This window comes from Lactuca sativa, chromosome 7 (assembly GCF_002870075.4).
Source record: "Lactuca sativa cultivar Salinas chromosome 7, Lsat_Salinas_v11, whole genome shotgun sequence".
NCBI classification, from domain to species: Eukaryota; Viridiplantae; Streptophyta; class Magnoliopsida; order Asterales; family Asteraceae; genus Lactuca; species Lactuca sativa.
This window is the reverse complement of record NC_056629.2, coordinates 196,735,546-196,757,517: the sequence shown is the minus strand read 5'-3', so window position 1 is coordinate 196,757,517 and position 21,972 is coordinate 196,735,546. Positions and strand designations below refer to the sequence as shown.

Here is a 21,972-nt window from a genome sequence, read left to right as displayed (position 1 = left end):
ACAAATTTTATGTTATTTTTAATTTATTTTCCCCTAATGAATTCATAATAACAAAAGTGATTCACATAAAATTCCTGAAATCCTCCTTAATAAATAAAGGTTTTTTTTGCCACATGTCAATCTTTATTAATTTTAACACTTGTCATTTTGTGGTATTTTTGAATAAATATTTTTTCCATTTGTCATTTTCTCTTTTTTTTTATCTTTCTTAATTAACACATCATATTTACACTTTAATTAATAATTGCCTTAATTGAAAATAACCAATAAATTACAATATTACAACTCATATAGTATTTAATATGTTTCCTTTTAAATTCAAATTTTAAATTTCAAATTTAAATAAATTTTTGTTTAAACATTCATATTTAATTTTTTTTGTTTTATCCAACCCATATAACATACGGGTCTCACAACTAGTGCATTAATATCCCAAACCTAATTTATGTCAAATTACAAACTACCATCTTTCTTAACGAACTAGTAATGAAATGGATTTGCAAATTTTGCATTATAATCTGAAAACTATGCTAATCAAAAATTTCACACATTTCCGATCCCCTTGTATTATATTTTCATTCAAACAATATGTAACTATGTATGAGTATAGTTATGTAGCTTTGTTGACATATGTACCTTTATCAACATCTCAATTCTCATATTCATATAGTGTTTACGAATTTTTAAGTCATCCATTTTTGTGAATTTTTATTTCAGTGCTACTATGCAATTCAGGCATGTTAGATCCATCGACTTCAACTTTTACAATTCTAGTTATTTAAGTTTTGTAGTAAAGTGATTCTTAGGGATCATTTTTAGTGAGTCTAACTGGATATTTAAAAAAAAAAAATACAATCTAAGAGCTTTTACATGGTACATTTGCATATATAATACCAAAAAGGTCATTTGCCTATTGGTATCGTGTTGTTGAAAAGAGAAAATGGCTTAAAATAACAACCAACAACATAAAATTTGGTCTTTAGTTCATTAAACTTTTAATTGTAACCAATAAGGAAAACAACTTTTTATTTTGGTTTTAAAATACTAACGATTACGATTTTTGTCAATTAAAATGACAACGATCACCATCATTGCACTTGCCACATCTAATAGAAAGCTTCTAGTAATCGTTTTTCTAAAACCACAACTAATAACCATTTGTAATTTCATATTGTTTTGTGACTTTGTCATTTTAACAGATAAAAGTCTATGTAGTTAAAGTTGGGGTTTTAGAGAAAATGATTACAATAGGCTATTAATTAGATGTGACAAGAGCAATGACGATGCTCGTTGTCATTTTTATCAATAAAAATCGTAATCGATGGTATTTCAAAACCAAAATAAAAGGTTTGTTTGTTTATTGAATATAATTAAAAGTTTAGTGGCCTAAAGAACAAATTTTGGGTTATTGGTTGTCATTTTAAGGTTTTTTTTTTTTTTTTTTTTTTTTTTTTTTTTTTTTTTTTTTTTTTTTTTTTGCAAATTAAGTGGTAGTATTATGATAAAAATTGAAATTGTAGTTATATTCTTATATGTGACTTCTATATAGGGTTATTTAGTGAACATCTTATAAATAAAAGGAAATATTTTTTTAGAGAAATTAAATTACCTTCTAACTTTTATTCCTACCCACTAAAATTATGACAAATCACCATTCAATTTAATTTTATTTGATATATCTACTCTAATAAATGAAGATTTTTTTTGTCAAATGTTATATTCCCATTCAATTTGCCAAATGTCATTTAGTGACTATTTTGAATTAATTTCTTTCCACATGTCATTTTAAGAGTTTTTCTATTTTAATAAATTCCACATAATACTTTAATGTAATAATTACAAAAATATAGTAATAAATGAATATCAATTTCATTAATGGACTTACCTTCTTATTTAAATTTCTAAATTAAAGTTCATTAGTTTATTTTGTTTGTTTATTTAAATTTAAAAGATAAAAAAATCAATTTTGATAATTCATTATTTGTTTTTATTTTCTTATAAATCCAAATTTTTTTAAATATTTAGACATTTATATTTAATTTTTTAATTAACTCATGTAATATATGGGTGTTACATCTAGTTCCTAATATAGTCTTAATGAGTTAGTTAAAAAAATATGGAATGATGACACTTGTCATAATTTTATTGGGTAAGAACATTTTTAGACATAAAAAATAATAATCAATTTAATTTTTCATTTTTTTATTGCATTGAAGTTGCCGAGTGTTCTTAAAAAAACCCCTGTGAGTACATGTTAATTACTATTTTATCTTAAAATAAACACAATGTTTGATTAAAGAATATCTTATTACATCGGTCAACCATCTAATATACACGGGTTGTTTGTTGGCCATGAGTACTTTGATTCTAAACTATGAAATAAACATATCTATAGGTTGTCCCCTTGATTTGTCTTCGCTACGAGATTGTAAATCAACTCAAATCACAAGTTAAGTATATTCTAAAATTATGGTAAAGCAAAGTATAACCTTAAAAGAGCACGTAAGTGGCAATTTTCCCCACATCAAATATGCTTTGCACTCTCACCCAAGATATCTCGTTATAACCAAACACTTCTACAAATACCCATATCATATCTTCACATCCTTGCATTCAAATCTCTCACCTTTTCAATGGCAAAACCGGTCATAATCATCAGTCATTTAAGTCTTCTGTTGTTGATCCTGAATGCTAATGCATTTGAATTCATGGTTGGAGGTTCCGGTGATTGGAGTCTCGCATCAACCTCATATAATCAATGGGCCGAAAGAAGTCGTTTTCAAATTGGAGACACCGTTTGTAAGTTCATATCATATACATTATTGTGTAATATCAAGAGTTGAAAACATTGTTATGTATATTTTTGTTTTCTTTCTTGTGCTTATAGTGTTCAAGTACCAATCCGGGAAGGACTCGGTGGTTCAAGTAACAAAAGAAGATTACGACAACTGCAACGCAGCATCACCCATTGCAAAGTACGATGACGGTCATTCCATGGTCAAACTGAATGAATCGGGGCCTCATTACTTCATAAGTGGACTTGTAGACAACTGTAAAAAGAACGAAAAGGTTGTAATCGTTGTCATGGCAGATCGGAGCCACCGGTCACCGCCAAGTTCTCCACCGTCTCCCGCTCCGGCAGGCGAAGAGTCGCCATCTCCTCCTCCGGCCGGCGAAGAGTCACAGTCTCCACCCCCGGCTCCGGCAACCGAAGATAATAACCCGACAGCATCTCCAAATGTTGCAACATCAATCATCACAAGTTCCGTGTACTCTATTATTGCTTTTGTGGGCTCTTCGCTTGTCTTTGTTTTTTGAGTTGATTTACATAAAGGATATGGTTTGCTTTTGTTGTTTATTCTTGGGGTTTTGTGTGTGTGATACGCAAATAAGTTGTAACTATGATTTTATTAATAAATATTGTGATTATACAATGTATGTATTCAAGGAAATAAACTAGTTCTGTCGTGTGATGCATAAGCAACTTAGATTTTTTTTTTACCAGCTATAGTTCAGAGTAAATAACATTTTGGTCCCTGAAAATAGATTATTTTTGTAATTTTGATCCCAATAAGCTTTCTCTTGCAATTTTTGATCTTTATTAGAGGTTTTAGTGCATGTTCCAAGTAAGATGACTCCTTTTGGTCCCAAAAAGGGGACCAAAAACCTCAAATAAGGATCAAAACTGCAAGTGAAAAACATTTAGAACCAAAATTGTACTCAAGGACCAAAAACGTAAGTTAATAATCATGATTACAATTTCAAACTCATAATAGCCATGTACGTTCATCTTTTTACATTGTCCATATTGTAGAAAAAACTATAAATAAAAAGATATTGCTTTTCATGGGCATGTTGAAGCACAATTTTTTTTTTTAAATAGATGGAAGTAATTCCAAAATTTTCTAACACAAATATATATATTATTATATATATGGTTGGGATTTATAAAGTAAAAATGGTCTGTGAACTGTGATGGGTAGATGCTAAAAGTTGTTTACATAGACTAAAAGTTTTTTCCAAGTTCAACTTTTTTCACCAGTCTCAAAGTGTTGTGTAGAATCGAATCCAGTATCCCAGCAACCTAAATATAAATAAAAAGTTTATTACAGTATTATTTTGAAATACTGTAGTGGATATGTAAGTGTGAGATTAATAATAACGCAGTACTAACCGTGAAAACACCACCAATAATGGCACAAACATTGGTGATGAAATGAGAAAAGGATTTGGAATTTTCTGTTATCAAGACCTGGTCATGAAAGAATGGTTAAAATTACAACCAGTTTGAAAGGGAAATGAATGAAAATGGGGTAAAAGTAAAATAAGGTAAAATTGAAACCTGCATTGGAGATAGCTCAAAATGGAACTTGACAACAGGGACTGAATGAGCATGCATTAAGCTACTATGTGCTGTGTACTCATAATCCTCAATCAGTTGATGAGATGACCTCATTACCTCGGTCTTCACAACTTGAATATAATGCTCTACCTACATTTTTTATTATATGTAAATACAAGGTATTATTTGATTATAATTATAATTATATAACTTATTATTTAAAACTCTAAAAAATTAAAGCTAATTAAAACCCAAATAAGATGATAAAAGAAAAATATTTAGAAAATAGATTATAATTTTATTAAAATCATGAAATGAACTACCAAAAAACTTAATAAACAAAAATGATTATATTAAAAATTTACAATTTTTCAATACATTCCTTGATGGAATGATAAAAGCAAACAAACATCAGGCAAAACAAACAACATTTTTTTTCAATGGAACCGGAACGAACCATTCCATTCCATTCCATTCGTTCTCCAATTCCATCATATCAAAGACTGTTTCTTTTTAAAGGGGATAAAAAATGACGATTTTGGCCTTGTAACATTCGAAAGAGAAACAGCAAGTTAGATGGGTTACGAACCGTAACATTTGCATGATCTTCAGGGTCAGTGAGATATGCCTGGCCATTCAACTTGGCATGGCTTACACCAATGTAAGGCAGTATTCGCTTAAGATCACTCATCACCCTTGCATTGATCTTCCTACCAAATGAAAAATCAGAAATCACATGCGACATGTTCATTATCGAACCATCAAACGAGTGGAACCCTGAACGGGCTGAAATTACAAGATTGCCCGGAACCTGCATCATCATCATCATCATCCATGACCATCACATCTTTCAATTTTCGCGCAAAACTAAAAAATTAATTTTTTTTTTTTAAATATCAATCTGATATTGGGTTTACCTTCTTGACTCGTACAAACCCTTCGATTCTACATCCTGCTTCTGATGGTGCAGGCCTCTTTGCATTTTCTTCAGTTTTTCCAGATTTACCCTCCAAGGCCAGATGTGAATCCATTGCAATAGGTGCAACCAATTCTTCCATTGTCTGCACCAAAGGAATTGCAATAGCTAAAGGACAAGAACAAAACATCGTTGGGAGTGGAAATGTCAACAGGACAAAAATTCCAACATTCTTGTCCCATCCAAGACTGAACATAACAGGTTGTCAGGTTGTACTGTGTTTGGCATGGGTTTTGTCTCGTCCAAAAAGATAGGGAAGAGAATCGCTTTGGTCTCTAGTCTATGCAAAAGACGTAAATACCCTTCTTTTCCTCATAATTGAAAATAACCCTAAATGATGATATGTCATTTTCTGTTTCTTGGATATACAATTTGTGAAAACCCAAAATTAGTGTTCTTACATTCACCAAGGTATCTGTATCTCGGTCGCCATAATATGATTCATGCTCATGGTGCCCATTTTCATCCCTGATTTATTTATTTAATTAAAAAAAAAAAACAATAGGTAAAGATAAATATAATTAGATTCAAAACAGAGAGTAGAATATAAGAAATTACACATAGTCACATACCTAACATCACTGCCCTTTCGGAATATCCGAATAGATGGATAACCTTGTATGTGGTTCCTGAAAACCAAATAGATCAATCAATATGATATATCTTTAAAGCGTTGTATTCACCAAAATTAGGGCTTAAGGTTTAGGGTTTCTTACCTTCTACACAGGTCAACTTCTTCAGTGCAGTCAACCCTCCCCATAATGATACGGCCATCTATTTCTGGATCATGTCTGGGAACACAAAGCTGAGTCAGCAAGTAATAACTAGAAATCACTTACCATTTAGTGAATATATATATATATATATATATATATATATATATATATATATATATATATATATATATAAATTTGTTCTTAAAATATAACAGAGACCTTTCTCTTATTATTTTGGCTGCTTTCTCCCATGAGGGTTTCTGACACAATAGCAGGCAAGGATGGAAAACAAATGTTAAAACAGGTTGTTAAAATGTAAAACAAATCTTGGATATTAAAATACATAGAAAAAAAAATCATTTAAGAGTAGATGTGCAAACTTATAAGATGTTACACAAAAAAATGTTTGTAAATCTCCAACAGAACACCAAAACTCATTTTTACACCAAATTTGGTGTTATACTATTCATTTGCACAACAATTGGTGGTAAAAGGAATTTACAATTTCGGTCCTTCAAGTTAGGATATTATGTATTTTTAGTTTATTTTATGTAACTGTATAATGATATACAAACTAGTAAGATTTGTTACTTTTAATATTATATTATAAATTAAACTGATATTAATTTATTGTATATATTGAATTTAATTCTTATGTTTCAAATGCAATTGATAATGTTTGTTTCAATGATATGATAAATGATAATTAATTATTTTGGTTATTATTGTCTACTTGTCTGGTGATATAACTTATAATGTTATTGTAATCAAAAAGATGTAAGTCGAGCTTCTAAATACAAGGATATTATTGAAAATTCTGTATAAGGTAAAAAAAATGAATATACTTAAAATGTTCTTTTTGGTATTAAAAATAATCAGGAGGGTATGTATGGGAATACCAAACGGTTACTCCAATAGCACCAAGGAGCATAGAAATTTACAACCAAAATTGAATGCCTGCATTTTGACCAATACAAAATGTTGTTATATATTAGAAAATCATTTTAACATGAACAAGTTCAGCAAATTAAAGTAAAGCATCCAAGAAAGAGAGTAAATTAATTGTATGTTCACATACTGATGAGAAATTCTATCGAAATTGCGTCCATTTAATGCAACAGATCCTTCACCATATTCTTCATCATTATCATCATCATGTTTGAGCATATTAGTAACAGGTCCAGACTCAAACTCAGAGCCAGTAGCTCTTAGATGTTTATCAATTGAATATTTGCGAACTGTTTTTGTTATGTTCAACCTGTTCTGCAAATAACAGAAACAAAAAAGAGAAAGAGAATTTTAATTTGATGACTAAAAAAATGTAAATTAATAATTAGAAGGTAAGATCCTGAAACTTACAGTTCCCAGTACATCACTCACATCCACAGATGCAAACTCACATGATAAAGCTGGAAAACTGCATTGGAAATTTGGAATTATTTAAGATGATAGACATTTCAACTAAAATCATAATTATCTTTCTACAGTGATATAATAAAAAAAGCAGATTAATTGTCATGGGGCATACCTAATATTAAAATCTATCCGTAAGTAATCTTTATCTGAACTTCTGTCAACAATGACAGATGTCGAGGTACTGATGCTCAAATAATTATGTAACTCCTGCAATGAAAGCAAAAAAGAAGTCAATAACAGTTGATAACAATGGCCTATGAAGAATAAAAAAATAAAAGCATAAAGGTTAAAAAATAATACAAAAGAAATGCAGCCATGTATAAGTTGTTAGCGAACAAGAGTCTACATAAGTTATTTAAAGGGATGAGAATCTTTGTTCCTACCATTCCAAATAAAAACATCATGGAAACAGCTGCTATGATAGACAAGCCGGCACCTGAAAGTGACGCTTCTGTTAAATCTCTTGGGATTTTCCTGCCATAAAATAAAAAAATATATAAATCATGTAAATACAAGGTGATTATCTGCTTTGGACAATTGTGTATGTGACATATATATGTAAAATATTCACATGCTGGTTATTAAATATGAAATGGCTTACAATGTAATATATATATATGTAATTGGCTAAGTTACTAAGTTGATTGTTGGCGAATTTATTATTAGAAAAGTATTTCAATATATTCAATCAATCATTTAACTGCTTATTGTATAGTTTTATTTTGGAAGGACTAGGCATCTTAGTTTTGGTAGGAATGTGGATCTAGAATATTCTATAGTAATGTAATTTGACTTGACTTAGTTCCCAGTTATTGAATACAAAGTGACTCTTAAAGGCTTCTTTTTGTAAGTTTGGTTTTCATGGTTGATACCTTACAAGCATAGGCATTATCCATTTAGTCTATCTCCATCATTACTCTTATACCACTCTATTATCTATCTACAATAAATGTCTTCATGGACTCCCTGGTCAAAACATGCCACCTTTTCTGGTCTTTCTTGTTTCATTTATGAGTCTTTCAAGATCCACAGGAATTCAAGAAATCAAGTCCCCTTTGCAGAAAAACGCTTGAATTGAATATGTTGTGCCAATTGCAAATGCATGTAACTAATTAATTAGGCTAAATCTGGGAATTCCGTCTCTACAGCTTCAGATCGAAATGGGAGTAAATCGGTTCAAAACATGAAGTAATTGAGCTATGAATTCAGTTCGAGATCTAGAACTCCTGCTCCCTAACACAGTGACTATCGGTCTTAAATCTATCCGTCATTACTCGATGTCGGATTAAAAAAATGGCTCTAAGCAACTTTAACATTAACCGCAATGTTAGTATCAGTTGAACGAAATTCACAAGCACAAGAGATCGAGTACAATCATCAAACAGGGCCTCAAATACACCACTACGATCAATTGATATGCACGCATGAACCGATTGCAAAAAATTACCAAATGCAAAGTAAACAACGCAATTACTCATCAATAGCAATAGCACATACTTTTCAAGCTTATGATGTCCACAAGCACTTAAGCATCAATGATAACAGTTACACATGGACAAAAATTCCCAAATATAAGTTGAAAATAGTGGAACTAAACCTGTAAAAATCGACAGATTTTAGCTTGGCACTCGAAACCATGCTTGTGAACTGGATCTGCGAAAAGAGACACCAAAAGATTGAATTCAATTAGGGTTTTTTGGTGGTCTCTAGTTCGCAGAACGAATTTTTGCTCTCCTTTTTGTGCTCTTGAAAAATGGAAGAAGAAAATCTCACGAGTGCATTTTCAGCCAATTTATTAGTTTACTTGTACCTGAAATGCAGGGGATTTAATTTAGTGCGGGTGAGTATAGGCTACGGTAACGTGGACTCGCTTTGAGTACAACACACAACAGCGCGTTACATGTAAAACGAAAATACTCCTGGTTAATTTTTGTTTCATAAAATAAACTTTTACAGAATACATTTAAGAGTTTTTGCTATAAACTTGTAATCAAATAAAATATATATTTACAAAAGTCATTATAATGTTTTTTAATAAAAGGTAATTGAAAATAATCTTCAGCAGTTAATATAATTTGCTCGGATTTCATAATATCTTTGATTTTATTTGTTGATTTTTTCACGGTTATTTATTAAATACCTTTAAAATATTTCTTAAACGCCAATATTATTCTTTTGCTCGCATTAAATGATTTTTGGGTTAACATACCTTTCGGTGAAGATTAAATATTTTTTACAAAAAATTGAATACAATTATATGATAGGAGAGATAGTATTCCGAAACAGCTTTGTATCTATTTTAAGTCCTTATAAAAACTACTTTTTAATTGTTGTTATGTATTATCCTTTACAACATCTAATTTTAGTATAGAGAATACATAAATTCGTGTAATTTATATGAAAGATAATTTCTATATAAACCTTATAAATATACCGAAACAAAATTATCAAGTATCATAATAGCCTATCTTTATTATGCCTTTTATTGATTTTATTATTTTATTTTATTTTTTCAAAAATATGGGCTCACGTGGATTGTCTTTTCCATCTCCATATCTTTGATTTGGACTATCATACTCTTGTGTCTTGTTTATTATTTATGAATGATGAATGATTATTAAAACTTTCTTTATTCTTTATACCTTAGTTGATAAAAAAATATTTTACATTTATATTAGGTGTTAACTCTTGCTACATGTATCTATTGGCATGTGTTTGACACACCATTATCTTCTTCATTATTGACCTTGTTTTCTTTAGCCAGTTTGCAATCAATCCCTACATGACTCATTTTTTGTATGATCTTTTATACAAAATCGCTCACATAAATACTCTTAAACAATTTTATTATCCGTTTGTTTATAGGACAAATCAAAGCAAAACATCACCACTATCATCATCCTCCATCCACTTTTTTGGCTTCCTAAAATTATCTAATCCCTAATAGCCATTTGAGATGGATCAAAATTGTCCTTGTTTAGCCCTAGACTTGCACATAGTTGAGAATTTGAGATATTATAGCTCTTCCACATGTGTTTTATAACTTTTTGTAGCTTACCCTCTTCGCTTTGATTTTGCATGGAACATCCATAGTTCACATGGAATGTTAGTTGTGGTAAGTTACTTTAAAATGATGTCTACTAATAAATTATTGAGTTGTCAAAAATCAAAAGAGAAAATTCCGGGAAAGAGGAAGGTTTGTGTAACTTCATCTTGTAATTTAACTTTTTTACATAAGGGGATATAAGTAAAGCAGAAAAAAATAAGATTAGTTTGCGCATCCGGGGAATCGAACCCCGGTCAGTACCGTGGGAGGGTACTATGATACCACTACACTAGATGCGCTATTTTGTTATAAGTTTGTTACTACTGATATTTAATATTATACTTCATAATTTCATCTTGAACTCTAACATCGGACTAGAAACATAATATACCAAAGTAGTTTGGCTACTATGGCTACTAGTAATACTTATTACAATTATGGTCAGCACAAGTTAAAGCATGCTATTGAATATATATAAAAATAGTAACTTCTTTAAACATATTACCAAAAAAATAATGCAGTTACTTTACTTTTGCATGAAATAAGACATCATTGACATTGTACATTGTCTTTTGAAGAAAAAAAAACATTTGTATAATGATTTCACGTCACAGGTTGAAAACTACAAGTATTTTGGATTTATCCATCGATTCACTTTAGCATAAGGTAGAGGTAAGTAAAATGTGATTCTTTTGGTTTGGAACAATGTGATCATTTTTTTGTTTCAAATTAATATTATTATCTAAAAAAATGTGATTCAAGATTCATTAACATGTCACGTAGGTCGACAATGATATTTCTATTCTCTTGAAGTTTATCCATAGTGAGTTAAGTTACTCATGAGGTTCGTGTGATAAACCTTGCATTGATCACCTGAAAATACAAACTATCATCTTAGATCAACCTCAACAGGTTATCCAGATTATACATTTAAGAATAAATATTATTGAAGTGTGCATTTTCTTTTCATTACATTCATCAAGAACGTCATTTTTCTAGTTTTATATTAGTTCTGATCATTTAGAATCATTTCCATCAAAATCACACACTACTTGTGTCTTAATTATCCATGGCTACTATTTCAAGATCCAAACACAACTTCACACATAATCGACCCTCTCCGAAATCTTAGCAACTCCTTGAGAATCCTCGACTCCCATTTCTTCACAAAGTTAACAGAACGACCAATCACCATGATCTTCAACGCCATTGCATTATGCAACAAGTACTTCACCAGTTCCATCTCATTATCACAGCCATTAATCCTGATCTCGATCCTCGTTAAACACAACAAACACTTCGGCACATCAACTGGTGCACGCCAATCACAGATTGATGCATGGTGCCGATTTATGCTGCATCTAACAGCCTAATCACAAATTACCCATTAATCATAAAGTAAAGGAATCTGAATCATGATAATGATGTGAAGGATTAACCTTTTCGCATGTAAGTACTTGTAAATTTGGTGAACATTTGAGTATAGAACAGACGAACTCCCAGTTATCAGTTACTTGAATTTCCAAATTGGTCAGATTAATGAGCAGAAGATTAGGAACAGGAAGAACATCCTGCAAAATCGCTTAGTTAGTTTGATAGGTATAACAATAGAAATGGAGTAGATTGTAAATATATCTTACCATTCCAGCTTTAAGGAACAAGATTAGATGTTTCACATTCGAAACCCTAGAAAGGAACTCGAAAACACCAAGATTAAGACCAAAGATATGGAGATTTGCAGAAGCTAGAACAGGGAGTTGATTCAATTCGACGCCATTAGAGTGACTGTCTTCGAAATTAAGGTATTCAAGTCGAGGAGTATCGATTACAACATCATGCAGCAAGTTTTCTTTTAGTGGTTTTGGATATAGAGTTGAAATCGTTAATCGTTTCAACGTGAAGCAACGAAGATTTAGTTTCTGCAGATTCTGAAAAACGACGAATTGAAGGTATAATTCTTCAAGAACAGGGCTACAGTCCAGAATGTTCTTCATCGGATCATCAACCATGCATTTCCAGTGACGAATTTGTAGGATTTTGAGACTCGAAAACCTAATAATTTCGGGAAATGTGATGAAATTAGTCGAAGATAACTTCAAAGAGACAAGGGTTTCACAAGTAAACAGGATTTTAGGAAGCTCGATGGGTGTTTTCGTTCTGATTGAAAGATCAAACTCCTTCACATTACGCACAACTGCAGTGCAAATCCACACATAAAGCTTAGAGATTCCATGAACATTATCACCCCAAGAACAAGAAAGACGAAACCTTTGAATCGATGATACATTGCTGTTCCTCAAGACTGTTTCCCCAAACTCGATGAAATGTTGATGTTTCTCATTTGGGTTTTCGAAGTCATAGTTATCGACATAAGTCCAGAGGGTGTTCCATCTTTTGGATAAAATGGTGGTTCTAACAGCGCATATGGTAGGAACTAGAGACAATATGTAACACAACAATGCATCTGGCAGATTGCTGATTCGATCTTCAAGATTCTCATTCTCGGAATGTGGTCGTTTTGAAAGGATTGGGTATTCTTCAGGATTTCTTGAAGAATCCATCATCGGCTAAGGAACCATGTTTAGTTTCGTGATTGTTCGCTTTCAAATTTGGCGGTTTTGTATTTCTAATCTAACTTGACGATGAGAAACGAAATCATGTATTGCCGAAACGTTTCTAATTTGCTGGCAGTTTTGAGCTTTGCCACGTATGGCGGACGATTGTATTGATTCATCGGATGAATCACACTTGTAGTCCAAATACTTTTACATTTGGCAGATGAATGCTAATTCATTTTTTATAAAACTAGTTTAATACTCGTAAAAACCACTAATAATTTATAATTCCATTTATTTAAAATCAAACATACACTTCATTCCGTTAAGAGATTGGATTGGCCGTTATAATGCATCATTTCTCTCTACGTATTAAATGGTAGAAATTCATTTAAATCTCTCTAAGAAACCCTTCTTTGGCCATTCAACCCATAATTTGATCATTGAAACCAAATAACCAAAAGTCCAAAGTTGTATTAAAATGTTTTTTTTTCTGTCGTATTTTACATATGTTTGCAGACTAATCCAACAACTACCTATCATTTTTTGCTTAATATAGTTCAATTGACATCAGAACATAAAAACAAAACGTGCTTAAAATATGCTCAAGTAAAAGATTCATTATACTTATAAAAAGGACTCTACATGAAACCGTATAAGATAGCAGACGCGTGACATTCCACCAAGTATCAAAAAATAAAAATTAAAAGCTATGGATCCAAATACCCATTCACCAACTCAATAAGCGCCAATGATCAAAGTTTGAATGGTTTTGACCCATAAAAACACCTCTAACGATTAAATGGCATAGCCACAAAGTTGTAAGGAAACTAGTGTTCTAAAATGCGCGTCATGGCGCGTGTTAAGAAGTGTCATGGCGTGAGGTGCGACTTCGTCGTTACGAAAAGTTTCATAACGTTGTTGTTAGGCGTGACACGTGTCAATGCGTGATATGGCATGTCATAGCATGTTATGAGATGTGATGATGCGAGTTTTTTCGTTTGAGAAACGTTTTTTTGCTCTTTTTTATGTCTTATCTAATCGGACATACAAGTATTGTGTTTTTTTGTTAACTTTTGTTATTAGTTGTTGATATAATACTTCTAAAAACTAGTTATATTTAATATAAATCTATATTTGATATAAATCTATATTTATGGGGTGATATAGTTATAATTAATACAAAATTGTCGTTTTACATCACGTCTTAAAAAACGTCATGGCTCGCCATGGCTCTTTACACTTGAGGTTTGGTCTTATTGTCACGTCACGTCTCACGCCTTTTAGAACCTTGAAGGAAACAAATAATTAAAGCAAAGGACATAGCTTCATCCTTTTGTTTAAACATCTTCTCATGAATCACATGTATAAATGGGAGATGGGGTTGCTTTCAAAGTTCCTGTTGAAAATAAAATTGTAAAATCCTTCTCATGAATCACACACATATGCACACACAGAGAAAGAGAGACACACATACACATACTACACACAATTATAGCATTGTACTTTCAAATTATAATGGTTTAATAAGAAAAAAATAAACAATTTTTGAAAAATAGAAATGAGGAAGATGATATATTAGAAAAATAAAATGAATGTACATTGCTATTTTTTGCATTTAGCCCCTGATTTGGCTAAATGCAAGAAATAACAATGTCCTTTCATATGTTTGTCAAATATAGTGTAACGTCCGGTTCCTAGTATGTATTTTAATAAAGAATTATTCATTTTTACAAAGGGGCTCGAGAAGCCTCAACTCGACGAGTAGAGCTGTCAGAGTGAAACCCTAATTTTCAGGATTTGCACCCTATTTAAAGACCTTAACACCCCCATTGTGGCCTCCTTCATCGCCTCCCTTGGTCCAGAAAACCCTAATTCGAGATCTTGAGCTTTGTGAATGTGTATGAGTGAGAAAGGAGTGATTCTTTAGTATTTTCTTGAATGAGTGTAAGCTAGAAGTGCTTAGGTGAAGAAAGGACCTTTGGATCCAGAAAAAGAGCTTCATTTACTAGTGGGAACTGAACGAATTGATGGAACGGCGAGTTGAGTCAACCAGAATGTTGAGTTGGACCAGAAGGTTGACTTTGACGAGAGTGTTGACCTTTGACCTGACCATTGACCAGAGTTGACCCTTATTGGGGTTATGAGTATGAAAGGGTAATTAAAAGAGATGTTATGTGTAGGGGTTTGAGGAGAGTTGATTCCAGAGTCGAGGACAGTTCAGATACTTCACGACATTAAGGTGAGTTACCTTTCGGGTAGGAGTGGGTCGAAGGCACCAATGTCGGCCCACTAGTAAGTGATTATAGCTGAGATGATTATCTTTGTGATAATTGTCTGGTATGCCACTATCTGATATGATTTATGTGCTAGTATGCTATGTTATTATATGATAGTGGTAAGGGTGAAATAGTCCCCGGTTACCGGTTGAAAGAGACCGAAGGGGAAGCCAACACCCAAATATGCTAGGATGTATAAGTTTTACATGTTTTATGTGGTAGTAGTAGGGGTGAAATAGCCCTCGATTACCGGTTGAAAGAGACTGAATGGGAGGCCAGCACCCAGATATGTTAGGCAGTTACCGGTTGAAAGAGACCGAAGGGGAGGCCAGCACCCAAATATGCTAGGCATTATGTGATTATATGGTATGTGGTATGATGGGGGAACTCACTAAGCTTTGTGATTACGGTTTTTAGTTTTAGTTTCAGGTACTTCTTCCTCGAAGGGAAAGGAGCTGGCACTGTAACATCCCAAAATTCAAGGCCAAAAATTTCATTTTAATTAATTTATTACATAAAACCATCAGTGTAAAAACATCCATAATCATATCTCGTGTCAAACCAAAGTGTCAGTAATCAAAACATATTATCATAAAATAATATCATAGTGTAATCCCAAAGATCTCATGTGCGGAAAACATAGTGTGATGCGATGTGATCAAGTCGGCTCCTTTCCTTTGAAAACGAGTACCTGAAACCAAAACTGTAAGCCTTAAGCACGAAGCTTAGTGGGTTCCCCCATCATACCACATACCATACATAACACGTACTGCCTAGAATATCTGGGTGTTGGCCTACCCCTTCGGTCTCTTTCAACCGGATACTGTCTAACATATAAACACATACTCGCATACTGTCATACATAACCATGAGCCATACATATATCATAATCAGTAAAGATGTTGTGTGCGAAACATAGTGTTAGGGGTGTCAAACCCAACAAATAAAGGGGTACGATATACTCCAAAATAATCCCACTATATTGCACTAAAAGGTAGTACAAGGCAAGCTGGGTCGATCCACAGAGACACGGGATAATTAGTCTATACCTCTTTGCGCAAGGTACTATGGTCACCAATAGTAAAGAGGGGGGTTTAGAATAAAATAATTAAAACAAACACTAAAAAACACAAGTAATCAACTAAAAAGGTGAATTAAATCTAGAAAAGGTAAGGACTCCAACCTCATGTATGACAACTTAGCAATGTGATTCCAAAATAACATTATATTTGTTTAATTCTATCTAAGTTGGTACTTGAAAGTGTTAACAAGCTCTAACACTTTCCATTCACCACATTAATTAACCAAAACAAGCTCTTTGATTAACCCTAACCTTACTAACCTAATCTAAACAAGCTCTTAGAATTAGATTATAAGATTGTATGAAGCTTTATGTGAATGTTCCCAACAACACCCAATACTCCTCATAAGCTCGGGAGTGTAAAAGTGTATGAATAAGATTTACACTAAATTCATTCAATAGAGATCAATTTAATGCTTGTTACTTGTTCAATTTCACAAAGCAATTACGGATTTTGTAAAAGATATAACTTGAATGACCTAACCCTAATTCAAATGGCCAATAAGAATCACAATTAGAATCAAACATTCGATTGAAGCAAAATCAAATTCATTAGATAGAAATTAAGAACAAACATCAAGTCATATGATTAGATTCACAACTAGAAAGTCAAAACATGAGTTGGAGAAATTAGGGTTCTATCCACACATTGCTAGAACAAGATCACAAGTCTAAAAGATGAAATTAAGTGTAATTACAGCTTACAAAAACAAGAATTAATGTTTCCAAATGATTGACGGGCAAACCCTTGCAAAAACCTTCGAATTCTCCTCTCCAATGGTGCTCTGATATGTTGTGTGTGTGTAAAAATGGCTCTTAACCCGTAATATGAAAGATAAGAAAAACTGTCAAAAGTTGGTTTTTGGGTCAAACACGGCTCGTGTTAAAATAGGCTAAATTGACACGGGTCGTGTTCAGCAACACGCCCCGTGTTGATTTGCACTAAACTGACACGGGTCGTGTTCAGCAACACGCCCCGTGTTGATTTGCACTAAACTGACACGCCCCGTGTTCAGCATGGTCAACAGCTCCCATTTTGGTCAAACACGCCCCGTGCCCACTTTTTAGTGTAAATTCAACACGCCCCGTGTACCTCTCTGACTCCAATTCCAAACTTGATTTTTCCAACTTTTTCGTTCTTTGCCCGATCATCCTGAAATCTTCGCCAATGCTTCCCGACACTTCCCAAAGCGCGCTCCAACCTCCGGTTCACCTGAAAAGGGCATGAAAACGGTGCAAATAAGGTTGTTCACGAAGTTAACCTAGATATTATGAAATGAAATAAAAGTAAAGAACAATTATACTAAAAACATAAATAAAAAGGGCTAAAAGTTGTGCAAAAAGGGTGCACAAAATGCATCTAACACATAGTCTTGCCATTATGCTACGGGCCGCCACGTGGTCTTTCTTGCCAAGCCGGGGGCCACCCCTCGGTCTCACAGACAAGTGCCAAGAGTCACCTCCTGTTCTTCCATGCAAGCATCACAAAGACAACTAGCATACATACTACTCTACTTAGCTAATCAACATATAGTGTTCCAGGAGCCACCTCCTGGTCTTTCATTCATAATAGTGTAACGCCCTAAATCAGGTATGGCTTGAGACCCTCGAAGAATTCCATTTGTGTCATAAATGGTCCCTTGGAGTACGTTGGGTGTACCTATGAGTACACTTAGCGTACTCTGCATGAATGATCGCGGGGGCATTTCGCGTACGCGGAGCGTACGTAAGGGTACGTCGGGCGTACGCAAGGGAAGGCCAAAACCCTAAATCCGGACTTGAACCCCTATTTAAACATCTTTTGGCATCTTGGACCAAACTTTATCAACCTCCTTAGCCCCATTTCGTCTACTTTCAGCTGGGATAGAGTGTGAGTGAGAGTTTGAGCTTAAGAAGAGGGTTTTGGTAAGCATTTTGGAGTTCTTTCAAGAAGGGGAGTTGCTAGGCAAGCTTGGATCGGTTTGGTGCTTCAAGAATTTGTATTGTGGTCATCTTGCAAGACTTATAGAGGTAAAAAGCTTGCACCTTTCCATCTAAATTCTTAGATCTAGCTAGGGTTTTCTAGTTTACCCTTTTTGGTTGGTTTTGGACCTCTTGTGGTGAGTTAAACAACCCCATGAAGTGGGAATGACAGATCTGAGGTCCCTTAGTCATTTAGAAGCATAAAAATGGGATCTTGATGGATATATTGGCCTCATGCATGGATTAAGGACCTTGGAAAGGTCTTAATGGAAGTGTTGGGTGTTTATGAGACATGCAAGGGCATAAAGTTGGCAATTTTATGTCTTAGGATGTTTGAATAGGTCTAGATCTGACTTTTGGACGTGATGGATGCAAGTATTAAGCACTTAATGGAAAAAGTGCTTAAGTTGATTGTACGTTGGGCGTAACCAGCTGTACGCGGCACGTAGTGCCCAAACCTTCAGTACGTTGCGCATACCATGGTGGTACGATGGTCGTACGCAGCTTAGTTGGGCCCTAAGCAGTTTTGGGCTTATGGGCATTCGGGCCTTATTTGGTTGTTGGGCTTGATTGGATTTTGTGAGTTATAGGCCTTTTCATCTGATTGGGCCATGGACTTATCGGTTGGGCCTTATTGGGCCAAAGGGCCCATTAAGGATATTGGACCTGGACTTTGGGGCCCATTTGCAAGAAAAAGGTAATTGGGCCTTGGGGGTAGACTTTGAAGATTGGGCCTTTACTTGGGTCATTTAAAGCCCTATCATTGATTTTATTATTATTGTTGTTATTCAATGTCACTAAAGCCCTATTGGAAATGAAACATGAAGATGGTAAACCCGTGTGTGCCCATGTTCTAGGAATGAAATCACACATCGATAGGTTGATAATGTTGGGTGCGTCATTCCCGGATAAGTTGGCTGTGAACTGGGTTCTGCAGTCACTTCCTATATCATATAATGAGTTCAAAAGAAAGTATTATATGATGGATCATGACGAAAACCTTATCGACCTAACTTACATGCTCATTGCTGCTGAATCAGAAATGATTTGGCAAAGCAATGGAGCGTATTTGTTGGGAAAGTCAACCAACCATGCTTCCGAGGACGTTCTAGGAGAACCAACCTGCGTTTGCTGCCAAGAGAAAGGGCGTTGGATACAAGTCTGCCCTAAGAGCCTGAAGAGTCCAGAAGATGGGAGAGTCAAAGAGTATGGTTGTACTTTAGGTAAAATCCACTATCTAACTCCATTAAGTTCCTATTCATTGATTCTTAATACATAATGTGATAAGATTGCATTTGAATGTTTTGCAGGATCAGTGAAAAGAGAGGAAGTTTGATGAAAGAGCAAGATGAGTCTAATCACGAAGAAATGGATCTCGATCGCATGAATTCGAAGATTAGATTTTGAGCATAGAAAGTTATGATAGAATTGTTGGGAATATTTGATTACATAGTTTTTCAGTTGATTTTGCATTGTAAGGACAAATGTTTTCCGCTGCTGTTATGAATAAAAATAAATTTTGGTTTGACTCATTTATTTATTTATTTCCTTGCAATAAAATCGTTATGAAAAATTGATGCTTGCATATTTCTACAACAAATGGATGTGATTCTTAATTATGTTATTTGTGGAAAGGTCAAGAATTTACCAAATAGGGAAAGTTTCTCATCGCCCATGTAGTACCTGGTTCCTGGTACGTAAATCTTATTTGAGTATTCTCTTTCTTTAGCCTTGGACTCAGCGAGTCATATGTCTGACTCGCCGAGTAGAGTCGGGACCCGGGACATGTTTAAGTTGGCGACTCGGCGAGTCCATATTCCGGACTCGACGAGTCACCGCTGTTGGATGAAACCCTAAGTTTCAGGGGTTTGCACCCTATTTAAGCCTTATGTTCGCCCCAAGCCAGCCCCCATTCACCCTCAGAGCTCCCAACCCTCGTTTAAAGCTTATTTCCTTGAGAGTTGAAGCATTTTTGTGTGTTCTTGAAGGATTTGAGAAGGAAGTGGAGTGATCAAGAGGAAGGAAAGGAAGCCAAGCATCTTAGTGTTCTCTCAGTGATTCCTTTGAGGTATAACCCATTTTCCCTCTGATTCTATGCTTATTACTCCATTAAGTCTTTCTTGAGCCCTTCCCCAAGCTTGTATGTGCAATATAATTCGTAATAAGTTGAATGGCCTTTAGATATGGGCATGATTGAGCTCCAGGAGCTCAGATCCATTGCCTTTATGGACCCATGTTGCTTGTTCACCCTAGATCTACTCTTTTAGTGCATTTTGAACCCTAAAACTCTCATTGGTGAATATCTACACGTAAAGTTGGAAACTTTACGTGTTATTCATGCTCTAGGAACCCGAATCTGTGAATGACATGGACTGGAATCGAGCAAAACCGCGTATTTAGTAACTGCATGGCAACGACTTGGCGAGTCGTTCATCTGACTCGGCGAGTCTGCTCGCGAGTCTCCGAGTTTGTCCCCTTTTTGTAGTATCGAGCGTGAGCAGTGAGTTGGGGTGCAACTCAGTGAGTTGGAAGCCGAACTCATCCATGAAGGAACTCGGCGAGTTATTGCCTTGACTCGGCGAGTTCAAGGCAATCTCCTTAGATCAAGAACAGACTCGGCGAGTTGTTCATACGACTCGGCGAGTCACATCATAAATTGTTCATCGGATGAAGATGAACTCGGTGAGTTGTTCATACAACTCAGCGAGTAGGATGAAGGACTTGGACATCAGCTTAGAAGGAGAACTCGTCGAGTCAACGCCCGACTCGACGAGTAGAGACGGGTTGCAGAACAATTGTTTGGACAAAGACTCGGCGAGTCGGGTCAACCGAAAGTTGACTCTGGCCTTGACTATTAACTTGACCAAGGGTATAATGGTCAATTTGTCCGAGGGTCAGTTAACAGTGTTTGATTGAGTGTTTTGTGGGAATGATAGCCGGGGGATTTCCGAAGCGGTGGCAGCAGCAGACAGTCAATTCCCACACAGCCCAGCAGCTACTTCGAGGTGAGTTCTCCTCCCAGTAGGAACGGGTCAAAGGCACCAAGGCCGACCCGTGTAGACGAAATGTTAGCATGAGAGTGTGGGCCGAGCCCGTATCTCTTGGTTTAGTCAATTATGATATACCTGCCAGTATGCTAGAGTTGTCCGTACTTGTTGTCTGTGTGATACTTGTATGTTATGGGTTAGCGGTTGAGTGTGGGCAAGGCCCGTATCTCTCCGAGGGTGGAGTGTAGGCTAGGCCCGTATCTCCCAGATAGTAGAGTGTGGGTAAGGCCCGTATCTACCGGCTAGCGAAGTGTGGGCAGGGCTCGTATCTTCATGAGTGTGGGCGAGGCCCGTAACTCCTAGCTGAATGTGGTATGTTATATGCTTGTATGGTATGTGGTACTATGGGGGAACTCACTAAGCTTTGTGCTTACGTTTTTCAGTTGTTGTTTCAGGTATCTCTTCAGCCAAGGGGAAGGAGTAGGCGCGGTAGCGGTTCATCACACACGCTCCTTGTTTCCGCATTTATGAGTTTATCTTGGGATTGATACTCTGATATTTTGATTGTTTAACTATTATGGATTTCAAGTTTGGTTTTCATTGTGAATGGTT

The 21,972-nt window shown here is 34.7% G+C and overlaps 3 protein-coding genes and 1 non-coding gene across 4 annotated transcripts; 1 reads left to right on the top strand and 3 right to left on the bottom strand.

Annotated features, from left to right (window-relative positions):
* The first annotated feature begins 2,584 nt into the window (after positions 1–2,584).
* LOC111877305 (early nodulin-like protein 1) lies at positions 2,585–3,434 on the top strand. Its single transcript, XM_023873831.3, has 2 exons — positions 2,585–2,799; positions 2,888–3,434. Exons 1-2 carry the CDS (start codon positions 2,634–2,636, stop codon positions 3,316–3,318), a joined length of 597 nt encoding a protein of 198 aa, XP_023729599.1. The 5' UTR covers positions 2,585–2,633; the 3' UTR covers positions 3,319–3,434.
* Positions 3,435–3,855: 421 nt separating this feature from the next.
* Positions 3,856–9,232, bottom strand: LOC111877304 (protein disulfide isomerase-like 5-4). The gene is made up of 15 exons (XM_023873830.2): positions 9,048–9,232; positions 7,834–7,924; positions 7,563–7,657; positions 7,394–7,451; positions 7,113–7,297; positions 6,934–6,991; positions 6,254–6,294; positions 6,035–6,109; positions 5,891–5,947; positions 5,720–5,786; positions 5,260–5,403; positions 4,932–5,153; positions 4,343–4,492; positions 4,175–4,252; positions 3,856–4,084 (listed from the first exon to the last, which is right to left on the bottom strand). Exons 1-15 carry the CDS (start codon positions 9,086–9,088, stop codon positions 4,007–4,009), a joined length of 1,440 nt encoding a protein of 479 aa, XP_023729598.1. The 5' UTR covers positions 9,089–9,232; the 3' UTR covers positions 3,856–4,006.
* Positions 9,233–10,724: 1,492 nt separating this feature from the next.
* On the bottom strand, positions 10,725–10,795 carry TRNAG-CCC (transfer RNA glycine (anticodon CCC)). The gene has a single exon. It is a non-coding gene; the product is annotated as a tRNA-Gly (tRNA).
* Positions 10,796–11,439: 644 nt separating this feature from the next.
* On the bottom strand, positions 11,440–13,188 carry LOC111877263 (F-box/FBD/LRR-repeat protein At2g26030). The gene is made up of 3 exons (XM_023873789.2): positions 12,137–13,188; positions 11,936–12,067; positions 11,440–11,865 (listed from the first exon to the last, which is right to left on the bottom strand). Exons 1-3 carry the CDS (start codon positions 13,058–13,060, stop codon positions 11,578–11,580), a joined length of 1,344 nt encoding a protein of 447 aa, XP_023729557.1. The 5' UTR covers positions 13,061–13,188; the 3' UTR covers positions 11,440–11,577.
* Between the last annotated feature and the right edge of the window lie 8,784 nt (positions 13,189–21,972).